This window comes from Hyposmocoma kahamanoa, unplaced genomic scaffold, assembly GCF_003589595.1.
Source record: "Hyposmocoma kahamanoa isolate Upper Pololo Valley unplaced genomic scaffold, ASM358959v1 100021, whole genome shotgun sequence".
Classification (NCBI taxonomy): domain Eukaryota; kingdom Metazoa; phylum Arthropoda; class Insecta; order Lepidoptera; family Cosmopterigidae; genus Hyposmocoma; species Hyposmocoma kahamanoa.
The window spans coordinates 3,810,339-3,828,103 of NW_020653200.1; the positions used below are offsets into that span (position 1 = coordinate 3,810,339).

A 17,765-nucleotide genomic window follows, 5' to 3' on the forward strand; every position below is an offset into this window, starting at 1 on the left:
GTCGAACGGCCGATGTAGTTTCATACTATGCAATCAAAATAATTATTACCTTGCATTAAACTAGGCAATTCCCTGTACGATGAATACCGGAATAATTATTCTGTAGTGTCATCAAATTAATCCATATAGTCGAATTAGAATCAATTTGTTATCTTACCTGTGGGCGGATGGTAAGAAGGAATCCAAAATTGGTGAGCCAGTTTTACTATTTATTATAGACCGTTTATGATAAATAATGTAATCAGTTTAATCCAATGCATGATAGCTACCGAGCCCCGAACGTAAACTGGATCATGTATAAACGTAAGAATTTATTAATAGATGTTTATTTTCACGGTTACAGATATGTATTCTAGTTATGTATGAACTTTTTGGCAACGGTCCAAGAATCGGTTAAACCATTCAAACTAGATTTGAAGGATATAAAAAAATGAAGTCAGAAGTACTTAATTTGTGCTGATAAACCTATTATTACAAGCAGTATCGTAAATCCATGGAAAACTACAAAGTCTATTTTCTAAATAATTATAAAAAGATATACCTACCTTCTTTGGAACCATTTTGAAACAAACTTCCCGCCAAAATAAAAACGCTTTACCAACGTATTCACATATTTTACAATTTTAAATTCGAGGTTGAAAAAGATCTTAATACATTTTAATTCACAATAAACACAGAGGAATCCAAGTTTTGCAAATGAACAAACTCTTAGAACAAACATATTATTTTTGTCTTTTATACCCATACAGCCTAAAATAAGTTTTGACTTTTTGGAACGTAGATAAATGCAGCAATTACTTTCTTAAAAGAAGAAATAAAACAATTCATTGAGTCTTACTTTTTCACAATAATTAATAATTCAAAAAACGCAACTTCGTCCAATCGAATTTCCCGCCGTTTTTGTGTGCATGTACATATAAAATATTAATTGTAAAAATATATCAGGTCAGTAGGCCCCTGGCCTAATAATAATTTGTCACGTCATGGGATGCCGATTGCCGAGCGAAATTCGAGATTTAATATCACTTAAAATTTTGTTAAAGTTGACCAGCATTAAACGAACATATCAATGACGTCATACCCTAATGGCGCATTTACACCAAGTCGTCAGGCGACCTTCGCTTGCGCGTCGAAGTCGGCTATCTACGACGGTAGTTTGCAACCGAAGCGACTAGATGTTTCGCCTTCAGCAATGCGAAATAGTCTGCGAAGGAGGCAGACGACTCGGCGCAAATGGCGAGTCAACTACGTCGCCGCCTAGCGCCTTCGGCAGGCGAAGTAACTGCCGAAGGTTGACATACAACCCGGTGTAAATGCGCCATAACGATACAATCTGTGTATCATAACCGTGGGAATAGACTATGGACATTCTTCCAAAATTGTAACGTACTAAAATTAAAAAATATTTTTTGTTCCGCTATAGAGTAAATTTGGCTAGTAAGAGTCACTATGAGGTGATTAAAAATGTTCGTCTACGATAGAATTTTTACACAGACGTTTTCCCATCTAACAATATCAACAATAATTGGGTTTTTGTGGTGCCTAAAAGCTTAATCATTTTAACAAAATATCAATTAGAGAAAACAAGTTAGTGGGATAATGACCTGATTTACGTTTATTTTATAGCAATCCGAACGAACAAAAAAGATTTAGTGCATGTCTATGGTTGACGCCTTGACGCTAGAGTTGATGGATTTTCCTATGATTTTTATTAAAAAATTTTACACTATTATCGTCTTATCTAAGTGGCGAAAAGCTATTGAAGAGTAATCAATAATATATATTTGCGAATGTTTTGATTTGGAGCGAATCCCGGAATCGTGTACTCATCAAATGCATAACTATTATGCGTCTGATAACATTCTGCATGTGCGTGAAAGAAATGTCAGAAAATAAAATAGTAGATAGATACGTAATTTGTAGCTGTTTTGACAATGTGATGCCCAACGAGGGTAAGAAGTAATTCTTCAATTACGAGTGCAGTGAACAAAGTATCAATTTTGTGGTAATGAAACGAACAAAAGTATAGTGTCGGTTTCCAGTTTTTGACAGCCGGCAGGCTCGTCGTGTGGCTTTCGATCGGGCTCCAATAAAAATGAACAGTCGCAGTAGCGTAAATGAAACGAATTTGGTGAATTTCTCAGCGGATTTGGCGCTTAGTCAGTTAGATTCCAAGGACGGCTTGCTGAGTTTTCCATTTGACCACATTTATGCATGTCACTCAGAGAGTTCCGATCGCAGACAAACGCTACAACTGGACAAGGAGGTGGAGATATCCACGCATTGTGTGGTGGGCGAGGAGAAGGAAGTTGTACTGAGCTCAAGCACAGAACTTAGCAGGATTACAGATCGACTTAGAACCTTAGAGACACAAAACAAGAAATTAAAAGATCTTCTTGTATATCATCTAGATTTGATCCAACAACAAAATGAGCTGATAACTAAAAGGGAGAAGCTATATCAAGCACTAAAACAGGAAAATGATTTTGTAAGTCTCACATTATTATCTAAACTCCTACTGTTTTTAAAAAAACTGTTCGGCTGTGCTCGAGTGTAGCTCATTACAAACTATTAAAGAATAGTCTTATTTTAGAATACAATATTGTTATTGAAATATTATGCACTCTAAAGCTCATTTTGCACTAATAACTAAAATTGAGAAACTACATGATTATTTGTAAGATTCTAACAACCTCGCAGGACTACATTACTAATGTCTTAAACAACAAATTTTGTTTCATGACTTTAGTAACGCATCATATTTACTTTTATACAAAAATGAAAATATTTCAATAGATTGCTCTAAACAGTGATAAATAACTCTGTGTGGGGTGGTGATTGTTAGGTAGGATGCTTACATGTTTGAACTTACTACTTTACTACTAATTACAGATGTAAAAAGTGTCAGATATTACAAAAAAAGGTTAAAAGTTTGTAAATGGTAAATTTATTATGTCTTGTAAAATGTCATGGAACAAAACTTTTTGTTTATGATGTTAATAATAGTTTTGTGAGATTGTTAGTGTTTTACAAATGACCCTGTATATAAACATTGAAAATGTGTGATTGTACTTACAATTGCTAATGTTTTAGTATGTGCTATGTGGTTTTGATTTGATTTTTATTAAAAATTTTTGCTTGCATGCAGTTTGTGTGTAGTGCAAATTATGAAGCAGTAGTCTAAATTAGGATACAATGAGTTACTCAGTACTTTATTGAAGCTATTGTGATGTATGACATTCATAAATGCAGTATAATACACAGGATGAAAATTTCAGATTGCATTGTGAATTTCTTTTATAACTGATTAAAATTGTGGCAGTTTTGAATGATTGTGTTGTACATTTTTAAGCTGTGCGAAGCAACATTACCAGTGTTTTGTGCTATGGCAGTCATACCTAAGTCGAAAAGTGATTGTTATTTATATATATTATTATTATCTATTTAAAGTTATCACAATAATGTTGCAAATTACATCTTAATCCAAATTGGCTTTGGTACAACATAACCTTAAAATTCATTCATTTTTTTTTCTGAAAGTTTAAAATGATCCATCTTGGTATGTTATAAAAAAAAATTGCTATATTAATAACAAAGAATAAAAAAAATATTGTAGACTTGTAATAATTTAAATATTTAAAATGAGAAATTTTAAGAGACGTCTTGCCTAGTGAATTTTGTACACTACTTTAGTACAATACTTCTTAATGCCTATGTAGCCTGACTGCCATGCAGATCCCGGGTGCGATTCCCAGGCCGGGAGAAATATTTGTATCACCATATTTTTTTCTATTGTGAATTTTGTGGTTGTCTGTGTCCATGACATCCACGATACTGGGTTTCCCTAGTGTGCCGGGCTATGTGAGTGTGCATTAAAAAATAATGCTGTGCAGAATAATGTTACAATTATGGACAATCAATATAGTTAGTCAGTTAAAATGTTGGTAAATTTACTCATCTATTGGCTGTATATAAAGAAAAGTTTTCATATTATTGTACAATGTTTAGTGTGTGTACTGCGAGCATACTTAATAACAAAATAAAGTTTATGCAGCTTCAAACCTTTAGATGGGTTTATGGATTTGATGAAAAATATACAAAAAGATTGGTGTTGTACTGTACAGTTGCAAAGTTTCTAGTATTATTATAATTTAAGAAACTAACTATGGTTAATTGACTAACCCGTTTCCTAATCTGATTACCAGTACCAAAAATATATACAAACTTCTTAGCATGATATATAGCTGTGCCGTGTTATCCAACAGTTCTCACTGCTGATCATAGGTTTATTCCATGGGAAGGGACTAACCGATACTGTTCTCCTTATCATAACTAAAGTATTCAACATTTTTAGCGTAATTCAGTTATTAACATGTCTGTAAACAGAAAAACGATTGTAGATCTCGTTTTTCCCCTATATTTAATTTCAGTTTTATTGTCAAGTAAAACTGTAATTGATAATATTTGTGCCAATACCTTGAAAGTTACCAAAATGCAAATCCGTTAGTTATAACAAGGAGGACAGTATGAGCTAGTATACTGGCCTAGCATAGCTGAGAACCGCGCGATTGCCTTTGTCATTAAAATGCTTAAAGCTGTTATTGTAAACCAGAATACTGATTTGGATTTTTGACAGTGTCTTAGTTTACTGCACCAGCAAGTGAGAATTAGCACTACTATAGATGCAAAACTTTTGGGAGCAAACAAACCTACCATCTTTTGCTTTTAAGCTGCGCGTTGTGTGACTGGGCTAGCTGATGTTTTTCTTTTTTATTGCTTATTTGACACCATATTCATTGACAAAAGTAAAGAATAAAATGTAAATTTTCAGCTTAAAGCAAAAGTGTCCCGTACAGAAAGAAGAGTCACATTAAATCAGAGGACATTTGTGACCCCTCCAACACCTTTGGTACATGTGCCAAGTAGTAGCGTTACGTCTACAGTTGTCAAGAGTGAACCAGGACCTGCCTCGCAGGTTAGTGAGTTATATAGTTAGAAATCAATGTGTGGCGAGTGTACCAATTCTGATACATCTTCATGCATAGTTTGCTCAATATTAATAACAAACAATTAAATGACTGGATGCCTTAAATATTACTAGATGCTTAAAAAGCCATGATAGCAATTATAACTTCTGGTATAATTAGTACATCTAGAGTACCATTGTTTCATCTACTGCCATATTAGGCTCTATAGTGTCTATATGCAACTACAAAATTTGGATTTTTTTTACAGATAATGCTGAATAGTTTTACAGAGCTGCTCTTGCCAGATAGATCTAACTCATACATTTTCGATAGTGACCTAAACAAAAAGCCTTTTGGTCAGGACACATTTGATTTAGCTGGAACAACTGAGACAGGTAGATTTAACTTATTGACGTTCTGTTAATAGTTCTTATGAGTTATATTGAAGTAGGAAAACATTTTATTTCTTCAAATCAGCATGGTATAAGGTATACTTTTTAAAGACAAAACTATTATGGAAACCCAACCGATTTAGTAGTGATAAATTACTAAGTGAAGTAAAATATCTTTCACTGTTCCAGATGTGTCAAGTCATTTGTCTAGTGATCTGGGGATACCATCGCTTTTAGACAGGAATTTAAACTGTGACAATTTCACAATGATTGAAAATAAACGTTCATATATGAAGAAAGATACCATGAAGACTGATAACTGTTCGGAAGCTTTGTACACGGTTACATCAAATAGGTAAGTTTTATTGTTAGATTTTGTGTAGTGTAATGTATTATCTGCATTTATAAAGTATAAAAAAAATACAAATATGAAAACGAGGGCTGAAATTTCTTATAATTCATGGACTTTATGATTTTATTTTAATATTTTGTATTTTTTTGTAGTGGAAATCCTGTGATCCAAAGAATACAAAGAAATAGGCGGAGAACTACTACATCGCTTGGCAGTTTAAGCCGAATGTCAAAACCGGCAGTAACAAAGTTGGATATCCCTGACAGCTCGAAAATATTTGATGATGATAAGAGCGTATATGATCGATTCAGTGTCAATAGAAAATCAAAAATGATAAACACCTATGGCAAATCCAGGAGCAGTTTTAATACAAAACGAACTACGCAATTCACAGGCTCACTGTCAGATAGATTGCAGTTGATAGATACTACACCCACGGGGGAGGATCCATACCAGTTAGGTGAAGCTGACATGAGAGAACAATCGCCAATCCCTAAGTTGATGCTGCAGAAAACTAATCACGGGAGGATGAAAATATGCACTGAGACTTCTGAAAGTGCTAATACGGCAAGGCGAATCCTTAATTCCATGGCAGATACAGGCCCAAAACTATCAAATAAGATAAAATTGTCGACAAGTCATCATGATAGGTATAACTTGACAAATCCGTATATGCACCCATCCGAGATTAAAACGGAATCACCACCGCCGCCGAAGACTATGATTGTTGAAGAACCTGACTTGGACATTGTGAAGACGGAAACTGAAATTGATTGGAGAATGTATAATCCAAATAAACCGGGGAATGAGACAAGCTTATGCGATTTTTCTTACGGCGAAACACCAAGCAATTTGGCTAGTAATATATTGCCTACTTTGGATGCTGTGGAATTTCAAGACCTATTTTCATCTGATTCTTCGATAAATTTGGGACCTTTGACCACGGAGGAATTTGGAATATCATCAGATACCAGCACACTCGATAAATCTAAAAAACGAGTAGCGCGCACGTCTAGTCTAATCGGACCTCACTTTGGGGGAATAAGACCTCACTTTGGGGGAGTAAGTATTTCATTCTTATTCCAAGTCATTAATGAAAACGTCAGCTTTGCGAAATTCGTCTGAACTTGCAAAGCGAAATAATTTTATATTTCTTTATGCAATTTTTTTTTTATTGTGAAACTTATTATAATATTGCTCGTTATTTTAGGATGATACTGCAGATATCAAACATGTAGACGACAGCAAACGTGGTAGAAAACGTGCGCTTTCAACTACGGGTCTACTGAAAACTTTAAAATCGAACTGTCAGAAAGGAGGAGTGTCCAAACCAAAACAGACTAAAGGGAAAGGTGAGGTAGATTTAGTTTGTTTCTGAAGTAATCTTTTTTTTTTATTACCAATGCTCCGACCGTTCACATAAAACATCCTAAGCAGCCTTTCATATTTCCGACATTCTTCCAGCTACATGCCGCGGGAAAAAGTCTCCTCTTCCAGGAATGGTAACCAAAAAGCCATATCACACTTTGGTGGGCGACCCAGATTTGTCTTGGTACCTAGGTCTAGATCCTGACGTCAAAATGGAAGACATGGAATCGGCAGGCGTTTGTAAAGTTTCCACGGTGGAGGTACAGTTTTTTAAATAATTCGCTTGAATTCAATTTAATTTAATGAATTTTCAATGATGGTTTTATCATATATGTTATCAGGTACCGCGTTGGCGAGAAAAACCTTACTCGAGTTGTTACACGCTTGAAGGAACAGAAAATTTAGATGATAAAATATTTGAAAAGAGGCATCAGAAATTGGAGGCTGAAGAACGAAGGCAACTCAGGTACGACAGAAAGTTGCATCCTTGTGGCACACGGCGACAAAAACTCTTCTTACTGGTTTTACACATTGCGCGTCGTGTGGTCATTCGTATATATTACAAGAATGAGCAGTCCCTAAACATACATATACATTCTAGGTGGCATATGCGAAGAATTCGCGAGCAGCGACACGTTGAACGGCTACGACAGCGGCAGCGCGACACGTGGTATAGCGGCGGTAATTCGCCGGCGCACTCACAGCCCTCCATATTCACCGTTTGGCCGCAACCGCAGCGTGACGTGCGCTTTATCGAGATTACCGACGTATTGCCTGTCACAGCTTTCGGCGAAATTTTACCCGCGTTGCCAGAATCGTAAGTATTGAACATTAATGAATGTAATAGTACATTATTGCAAAGGCGGGCAAGGAAAGGATTGCCGAACAAGTATGAGTTACGCAATCACCTTTCCCGCCGAGGTATATGTAGAGCTTTTCTCGAACAATGCAAGGAAATAAAAATACAAAAAAATATAAATAACAAAAAAGAATTTTAAATACATACTTTCGTTTATTTTGCCACCTTTTTAGCCTTGTTTAAAGGATAAAACGCTGTCTAGGTATATTCGTGCATAATAATATGCTAAATAAGTAACATCCCAAAAAATATATATATTTTTAATTCTCGTAGTTGCGTTTACTGATGTTAGTGAGCAGTTGGCCGTATGACAGTTTTTCTTTAGTCTGGTTATATGGTTACATAGCTCTTACTAGAGCTAGAGTGCAATCTAGATATATTACAATGTTTAGTCATTTAGAGCAATATACCAAAATGGATTTTTATACTTATTGTCGGCCTGGCCGGCAAAGGTAGCATGCTCCATGAATGACAAACTTTGTGGCGTCTATTTTTTTTTAGTAATGCAAACATATACGAGAAAAGAAATTTTATTTTTCTTCAACATGCACGAATATTCTTGCACTACGTAATTAAAAAATACAGTAAAATACACGAAAGCACTTTAAAGTTCCTTTTTTTATTTCTTCTTTGTGTTTTTATATTTTTTTCACGAAAACGAGTATTAGGGAGAAGAGCGAAAATACAATAATGGCCTGTAATCGGCTTCATTTAATACAAGAAGCAATATTAGTCATCGAAAATTTGTTTCCGGCTAAGAGCAAACAAAAACACTTTTAATGTAAATAATGTTTTACGTTTTCTATTATACATTTTCTTTCATTCTTTAGTCATTTTCTTGCATTGTTTGACAAAAACACTGTAAATACCCCGGCGGGAACGGGGATTGCCTGACCCGTTTAATACAAGACCTCCTCGCTGCGTTCGGCCTCGTAACTCATATTCGTCCACCAATCCAGGTGTACCTCTGGTAGCTTCCCGGTCTCTGCAATAATTTCCTATATTTTGTCACCGCACACATGTGTGTACCTGTGATATGTATCAATTCAAAGTATCTTCATTTCGTAGGTGAGCAAATTATACTTGAAATCATTGACTTACAATTATATGGACGTCGGGTCCGCGCTAAAAAGTGTCCACACTACAAGTGCGGCGCTAAAATCGTATACAGAGCGCGACACTCCGCTTTAGTCTTCATTTGTTCTACTGACAGCGCGATACTGCGATGACATAACAATTTAAATTTCGAATAGGTTGACTTGGGACATTTTTTTCGTGGTTTTTGTATTAGACCCGTCGTCCATTTATTTGTAAGTCAATGCTTGAAATAGTCAAATTGATTAAATGATAATGAACACTACGCCAACTTTATTTTTTGGCCATTTTCTGTTATTTTTGTAAACAGCCTACTGCGCATAATATTAACAAATAAATATATTTGTTAATATTATGCGCCCCGAATTTTGTGAACAAAAAATCAAGAAACAAAAATCAAAATAAAAACAGAACAGATCCAAAAATTAAGTTGATGTAGTGTTCGTTGGATGTGTCGAAACACTGCTATATATGCGTAAGATTCCACTGAGCAGAATGATAAAGAAACTATGAGTTGCTTTTTTTCCATACTTGTCATACATCAAACTCTGGACCGTATATTCTTTAATTGTAACTCTTAGCCTCATTGATCTATTGCTGGAAATATATAGCAAACCCGAAGAAATCCCGTGCTCAACAGAAGATCTATTGAAAAACATAGACACTTACCTGTACAATTATATAGAATGGGTTCATTCTATATAATGATCATCATGAATCTCATGAAATAAAGTGTATAAGAACAGGCACGTGTCACGTTTTCCATCAAAACAAGAAAAGATACACTAGTATATGAAGAGGCTGTATGGTAAAACCTTTTCCTACCCTAATATATCCGTGAAAACTTATAAAATATCACAGTATAATCGCTGACATGATTTTTTGTCACCTAAGTATACAGAAGCCGTTTGTATATCTTTTGTATTAATTTTGTATAATTTTTTCCACGCTACTTGCACTTTGTATGAAATATTTAAACTGAATAGTGTATGTTCAAAGCGTGTTGACAAAAATGATAGTACCGTTACAGTAATATCGTACCTAAAATTTCAGGGACTTCGTGCTGCCTTGGGTGAGGAGTTCAAAAGCCATGAAGAGATCTAAGAGATCAAAGACATTGCATTAGAGTTTTCAATTTATTATTAAGCTTGCGGTTATTGTTATAGAATTTTTCGCTTTACATGTACTAAATTAAGGATTACAAAGGGTTTGAGTGATGGATATTAGGAAAACATAGACAGTGAATTGTGTTTATTATTTTTAATTAAGGTAATTAATTAACTTTAATGGAATTGTATCACGAAAAAGCTTGTTTACAGTATGTGTTGTTTCGTTTAGTGTAAAATTGTTTGTATCTGCACTATAATAAAACTGATTTTTACTAATCGATTTGCTAAAAATAACAAAAACATATTATACTATGCGTAAGACCTCTTGTTGAAATATAACCTACTCAGGAACATGTAGACCAAAAACAGCATATTTGAGTTATAAAATTGCAGTTTCAAACTTGGGAATAGGATTCTAAAAAAAAAAACCTTTAAAACTTTTCTGAAAAATCAAATAGTTTTTAATTCACAACCAAGAGTACAATTCACTGTTAAGGTTTTTGGTACACAATATCTTGCACCCTGTAATGCCCTGTATGTATACTAGCTGTTAGTTGTAAGAACCTTATAATCTTATAAAATAAATCTGTCACAATGATTTTAGATGAGCTCTTAGAGGCAGTCCTATTACTATAGGACAACAGTGTTGTAGGCCGTGCAAAAGTATGAGGTTATAAATTATTGTGATGCTTAAAACAAAAGCTTTTAGTGGAGTCTCATCTACTCAGTTTATATACTTTCATTAGACCCATATAGAAGTCGTAAATGTAAATAAACTCGTATTTAACCTGTAGAGGAGGATTTATGTAGAGGATTGCTCTTGTATAGCCATAGCTATTCGATAAGAAAGCCCACCGCTAACAGTCTATGGGTGAACAGATATCGTGCCTGTTACGAGTGTGCTACAATCACGGCATTTAATTACAAAATTAAAATAGACCATTTATTCAAAAGTACAATGCAATTTGACGAGTATTTTAATAAGACATATTCCACTCAATAACCTTTTGTTTCTGAGAACAATCTAGTGTAAAGAACAGAATTCAATAAACTTAATTACAAATTTCACGTTTATTATAGAAGCTATACGTTGGGAGTTTCCATTGACTTACAATTATAAAGTCAATGGGAGTTTCGATAAAAATTATCGACTTAATTCTATAACATTTCGCTACTTAAGAACTACGTAAATTGGTCCTAGGGGGCGGTAGGGGCCTCGGAAGCTATTGGGGGGCGTTGATGCTGTCCAGGGGGTGCTACCGCATTTGAAAAAAAACCTGAATTATCTATATAAACTTCACTACACTACATAATAATATATCGTCTGTTTAAAGGTAAAACCACGTAAGTGACATTTTCCACAAAAACTCTTTAATTTATATAGCTATGGTAAGAAAATAACTATTTCTGCACGTGAAACTCAATAACAAAAAAGCTATAAACTTAATAAGAGTTTTATTTGCAGAAAGATGGTGAATTTCTTACAACTGGTACATAATTTGGAGATTTTTTGTGGAAAATATCACATGTGGCTTTACCTTTAAGCAGACGATATATATATATGTAATTCTTTTTCCTTGTGATTTTTTGTGTTAAGTTAATATAAAAAATAGGTGTTTTCAAATACGTTTTGTGGTAGTGGGCGTTGAAATTTTTTTAACTTGCCCAAGTGAAAAGTTGTAATAGTAAATATCACAGCAAAAATAAATTATTCAGTTCAGGCTCTAAATCTGAAATGTTATGTAATAATATATTTATGTTTCTTTACCTTCTGAAGACCGCTTGTTCCATACGATTCAGGTTATCACTGTTTGCAGCCCATTAATGTGACTTATACCTAGTAAAAAGTCAGAAAAACCAATGGATCCCTACCCCGTTCGGAGTATTCAGTTTTAAATATGATAATACTTTTCCCTTGTACTACTTACGTGGTTGCCACTCGTTCGTTCAATCGTCTATATGCGGTGTCTTTTATACTTAGTGTATTGTTTAAGTCCCCGCTTCCAGGGCTCTCTAAATCTATTGATTTGTGATGAACATTTGTTTTTGTAAATATTTGGTTTTGTTTAATATAATGACCTTGGAATGGACTGATAATTGTAAATAATATTGATTTAGGGGTATATGGTATGAATTGTAATGTAATTTTCGGTAATGTGAGCTGGTTGCGTGACATGTGACTCCCAATTTGTTGTTAGGGCCAGATGAGTCGTGTCAAGTTATTAACAGAATAACGTTGGGAAGTTTTATTAACGTGATACTTTTTTCCCTGCTTGAGATAGAGCATTATGTCCCCTCTTACTATAACTCCAAAATGATATATAGGCATTTTTTTTCTTATTGTAACTATGCGCAGGAACTTTACCATTAAGTCCCACTATCACAAGTACCCTTTCAAACTCCTAAAAATCCGGATCACTCCATTCGTATTTCATCCAACCATCCATTCGCACGAAGTGCTTTGCTTCATCTTTCGTGATGCGTATAGAAGGAGTGGAATTCACTATCGGTATTTCCTGAAAGCTACAATTTGAGGCTATTTATGGCTAGAGTGAATAAGCATTTAATAGATATTTGAACGACTGCTTAACATCAGGGACTGGAATCATCTATTCCACATTAAAATGTCTATCGGTTTGCATAAGAATTTTATTCACCAACTTAGAACGAGAAATATCTTGGACATTGTTAAACATCCACCCTTCGCCTCCGGTACGCATAGAACTTGACTAGCTTTAGTGGTAGTGTGTGTAGAATGTAAGTGTTTTTATTAAATTGAGCCTTATTATTTAGTGACAAATTGTCTAGAACCGTTGGTTCCACCGATATACATCCGAGGCCCATCGGGTCAATTGCTTGCTTTGTTGTTCTTGCTTCATCGCTCTTTAAAAAAGTGTGATCGCTGATATTTTGATATGTTTACCACGAATAAAGACGTCGTTCCAACAAACCAGGTTGGGTCTAATTTGAAGGTCGCGTCGTGGAGATCTTTGCAAAACGCCCGAGAATATTAGTGTATGTAGATTTATTTTTACGTGATAATATTGGTTTCGTCTATTTCGTTATAATTATCAGAATGTTGAAATTTGGCAATAACTCGTGACGACGTAGCTCAATGGCGGACGTGGAGTTTTAAATTTGGAATTGCAAATCGTTAATGATTTGTATAATGTTGGTTTTATGAAATGAATGCTTCCGAAAGTAGGAGTTAATAATCTATTCATGTATCTACATTTTCAAGTAAAAAGCAAAACATCTCCAAGTAAAAATCCACAAAAAAAGAACAAGATACAATATTGTCTGCAAGGGGGATATTAACCACACTTTTGATAACTTTTATCTACCTGAAAACTCAGATCTAAAAGAAAAACATAAATCGTAAATAGACATTGTTGTTGTTTTAGAACACTTATTATGTAAATTTCGCTTTGCAATTTGATTTTTGTTTGTAATTAAAACGAGGAACTTTATCCAATGCGTTGTAAATATTGTTTTTTTGCTGTTGAATAATATCTCTTTGAATACGATCCTTATTGGTCGTCTTAATTTAATGACATAGTGAATAGGTATGTATTAGATACATAAGTTGTAATGTAATTAATTATTTAAGCTTTTTGAAGTTGTTTTGTAAGGAAACTTAATTATTATGTTGTTAGTATTTATCACAAGAATGTATGGTTCACATTTTTCATTAATTCTATTTGTTGGCCACACACAGGTGTACTTTATAAATATTAATAACTACATGTAAGTCTTACCAGTGGTCCTGATGTTTAGAATACGGTAAATGTAGATGGCAAGACTGAATATTTACTGTACGTCGTGCAGCGTGAGTAGATTGGTATGGCTACTCGGATATGAGTAAAGGTTTGGGATAGTGAATGAGCCAATCATAAAAATTTGCTGGCTAGTAATGAATAATTTGTAGTTCATTTTTAATAATGCATAGTCACGTAGAAATTACAATAATTGGTTCGTACACGTCGTTGCGAATTTCCATATCTAGTTCTTGTGAAATTTTTATTTAAAAGAGTCGTTGTGATTTACCAGTGCATTAGTTAAAATTGTGGAAAACTTCTTTCGGATGCCTGAAAATAAGTGAGCATTTAATGTTTCCTGTCTGTATGAACACCAGCCATTAACTTGTATTTGCTCTTAGCTTTCTGTCACCGTAAAAAGGTTTGCGATTTTCCGATTTAATAATACTGACCGCAATGTAATTAGTACGAAATTTAAAGATAAAACATACGTCTGCACGTTTCAGATTCGCGCCCTAAGTGGAATGGTATTACGTGTTTTATTATCTTTGCGTCGGTGTTGACGCGTATCGACACATAACCTATTTAATACCTTATATGTTTTCAAATAAGGGTGCGACTCTGAAACGTGCGGATATTATGTACCTTATCCCTCAGCTGCCGAATGAAAAGCAATACGGTGATACACAGTATTTGTCAACTCAAGAATGTCGGTAGAAAGTTGTGACCGTAGCGTAGAAACCACGAACTTATGTATTTTAAGTACCTATTAATTTTACACCGCTTTATATTAAACATGTAGGCTATAGGGGTACCAATAGAAATATACCTCTACAGTGCAGGCGCATTTAGGCCATAGTCGCAGAGTTTATAGATCAACTTTTTGTTCGCCTATGGTGAACCGTTCTTCCTCTTAATGTGTGTTGCTTCGTTCTCAGGTCTAACTTGAATAGAAATAAAACAAGTGAACTTTGTAACGATGGCCGATGACTTATTTGTAAATAATCGAACGGTATTATTTTCTAACAGTTTGACTATACTTTCAGCACTGTTGACTTATCATAAAAATAATAAGATCTCATTAAATTAATATAAATAATGGAAAAGACGCAATTATTGATGCTGTATGTTGATAGAAATCGCTACGTAATGCGTTAGGTACAAGTAGAGATGGGCGTTGAATGGACGGACTAGTTGAGTTCACGTCCAATCGACGTTTCTACGGTGAACCGTTCTTCGATCAACTAGTTGAATTCGTTAACTATAGTAGATTTCGTAGACGGCTAAACGGAGAGTCCACGCGTTAACGCGTTAATCAACGTTCTACGCGTCTAGACGATACGCGAACTTAGTCGAATTATACGTAGACTTACATAAACAAATAATTTTGAACTTTAATTTCAGTACATGTAATTTGTGTTTTGAATATGTGCGATGAAGTGAGATAGGCCTGTTGTATGCTATTTATTATTACACTATGAATTGAAAGTAAATAAAGTAAAAAAATCAGTATGTATCTATCTATGTATGTGTCTTATGTTTTTATTAGTAATTCGTGTGATAAATTGTGTGCAAAGTTACGGTTTTTTACGGTTTGTTAATTACAAATTAGTAATTAGGCTCATTGTTATTTTAATTTATTGATTGTATGTTAGTATGTATCTATGGTCTAATATACAATAATACATAATATCGTTCTTAGGTTTTCGCGATTCACAATGTTTTAAAAACCCCAAATTTTGTGACATTTTTCTTCTGGATTTCCTATAGTTTGAACTAATACAAATGCGAGAGTGGAACACCTGGGTGACAAATATGTTTAGTTACAGAGAAAAAAATTTGGAAAACGTAATTTTCGGCCGGATAACCATGAAAAAATTCATAATTTATGATATTTGAAAATTATTGGCCAACCGACTTAGTCGTTCGTTAAAACCATAAATTACACACATTTTAAATTTATCGGCAACGACATAGGTTAATTCGTTACGAAGTTATTTAATTTTTTCCCCGTTTTTATTTATTTACTTTAATAACCCGCCGTATTAGTACGAGATTTTTGTACCAGCGGTTGCTTTAGCTGACTTCTACATACCCTAAAATTATCATAAAGTGAGTCCGTGAAATATTGTAATTATCGACTAAAATATCGTAAAAACAAATATCTGGATTTTTCGACGTCAGGTGACACACAGGTGAACTTAATAAAAATATTTTTTGGGCTCTTTTTATATCCGAATTCGGATCCTGAAAAAATGTTTAACTTCCAATACAATAGTTCATTTCTTAATACCTACTTTGTTGATTCAGTTAGCCGTTTCTTTAATCGTCCATAAAACTGAAATCAACCCAAGTTGATTATCGACTAGTTGACGAATTTAATTAGTTGATCGACTAGTTAACCGTCGACGATGGACGGTTTGCGTTTCGTGAACGGTAAACGCGTTGACGACCCATCTCTAGGTACAAGTATTGTAAACAATAGATTTTGGCGTCGTCAGCATATCATTTCGAGTACTTACGTAGATGTGATTCCACACAGCTAAGTCCAAATAAAATAAATTCTTCACAATTAAGTAAATTCCATGTCTCATCTTCAGTCACGTCTATGAATAACATTTTGTATTTGAATAAAATTGTTGTAATTTATGTAATTTAACCTAGAGTAGGCAAATACAATGTGGCATTTATCAAATAATCTCAGAAAATAATATGTTTCAGTGTACAAGAGGTGTAGTGTGTTTACAACACTAATAAAATTATTAGTTAGCTTAATATTTATCTTTCCTATCTTTAAGAATCTTATTTCGATTTAATTACGAATTCATGTGATACTTCGGACTAAGTTGAGTAAGTACATGGAAATAAAGGACCTTTGACTTTAGAACAGTGACTTTTGTTTTTTTATCGCTGTCTCATGGCATCGCGTTGATATATATGAACACTTGATTGTACTATATAGGCATCGCGCTGATTGTACTATATAGATAAATAAATACAGGGTTAATTGTAAAATACTAACAACCTCGCGGGACTATATCACTAATATAAACCTTTTGTTCCATGACTTTTAATAATTCAACACATTACTTTCGTATAAAAATAAAGATGTTTAAATTGATCGCTCTAATCGGTGATAATTCTGCAGCGTAAATACTAGTTCCATGCAAAGCACAGAGCAGGGGCGGATGTCGTCGGGGAGGACACGCTTGCACGTTTGAACTTACTGCCTAATTACCATAATCTGCAGTTCTAAACAGTGTCAGATAGTGCAACAAAAACTTATACTGAAATGCAAAAAATGGATTGTATATACAAATTTTGCAGGCTGATTTCTCATCACATTTCCTTCATATTTATACACTGGCTTTTACCTATTCTTAAAGTAATACATCCAAGTTACCACCCTTGATAAGAAATTTACAATAAATAGAAAGTGTTGCCATCTCCTGAATAATCAGACTATAAGATGCGAGTTTCAGAAAATAAGGCAACGTAATGTTTTGCAAAAAGTCATGGATCAAAAGTTTGTTATTATTTCGGCATCACAAATTAATCTATACATTAACAGAAAATTTATGAAAACACCGGAGTGCATTCATAGCATGCATTCATATATATATTTGAAATTTACGAGTGGGAAACGAAAACGAATCCATCACAATGTTGGCATTCAATGTGTTAATATGTGTATAAATCAAACCATATTTTTAAATTATTTTATATATTTCAAGCACCAATTACAGTAAAACAGTATTTAACAAAACGTAATTCAATATAGCGTTAAATATAATACATATAATTAAGTGGTCAGTATAGAGAATTATTCTAATGTAATTATTTACTTTACACATTTTTAGCACAA

General features: G+C 34.0%; 1 protein-coding gene across 1 annotated transcript; it reads left to right on the top strand.

Moving 5' to 3' along the window:
* Positions 1–1,815: 1,815 nt before the first annotated feature.
* LOC113228170 lies at positions 1,816–10,416 on the top strand. The gene is made up of 10 exons (XM_026461397.1): positions 1,816–2,488; positions 4,832–4,975; positions 5,236–5,362; positions 5,549–5,714; positions 5,864–6,773; positions 6,922–7,063; positions 7,176–7,339; positions 7,421–7,545; positions 7,681–7,896; positions 10,087–10,416. The coding sequence occupies exons 1-10, from the start codon at positions 2,096–2,098 to the stop codon at positions 10,157–10,159; spliced, it is 2,460 nt and encodes an 819-aa protein (XP_026317182.1). The 5' UTR covers positions 1,816–2,095; the 3' UTR covers positions 10,160–10,416.
* Positions 10,417–17,765: the final 7,349 nt, after the last annotated feature.

Excerpts from the sequence above, each read along its gene's own strand:
- LOC113228170 (XM_026461397.1), top strand. The coding sequence starts at position 2,096 with ATGAACAGTCGCAGTAGCGTAAATGAAACGAATTTGGTGAATTTCTCA. Across the intron at positions 7,340-7,420 it reads GTAAAGTTTCCACGGTGGAG|GTACCGCGTTGGCGAGAAAA; the intron begins GTACAGTTTTTT and ends ATATGTTATCAG. Across the intron at positions 7,897-10,086 it reads TTACCCGCGTTGCCAGAATC|GGACTTCGTGCTGCCTTGGG; the intron begins GTAAGTATTGAA and ends CTAAAATTTCAG.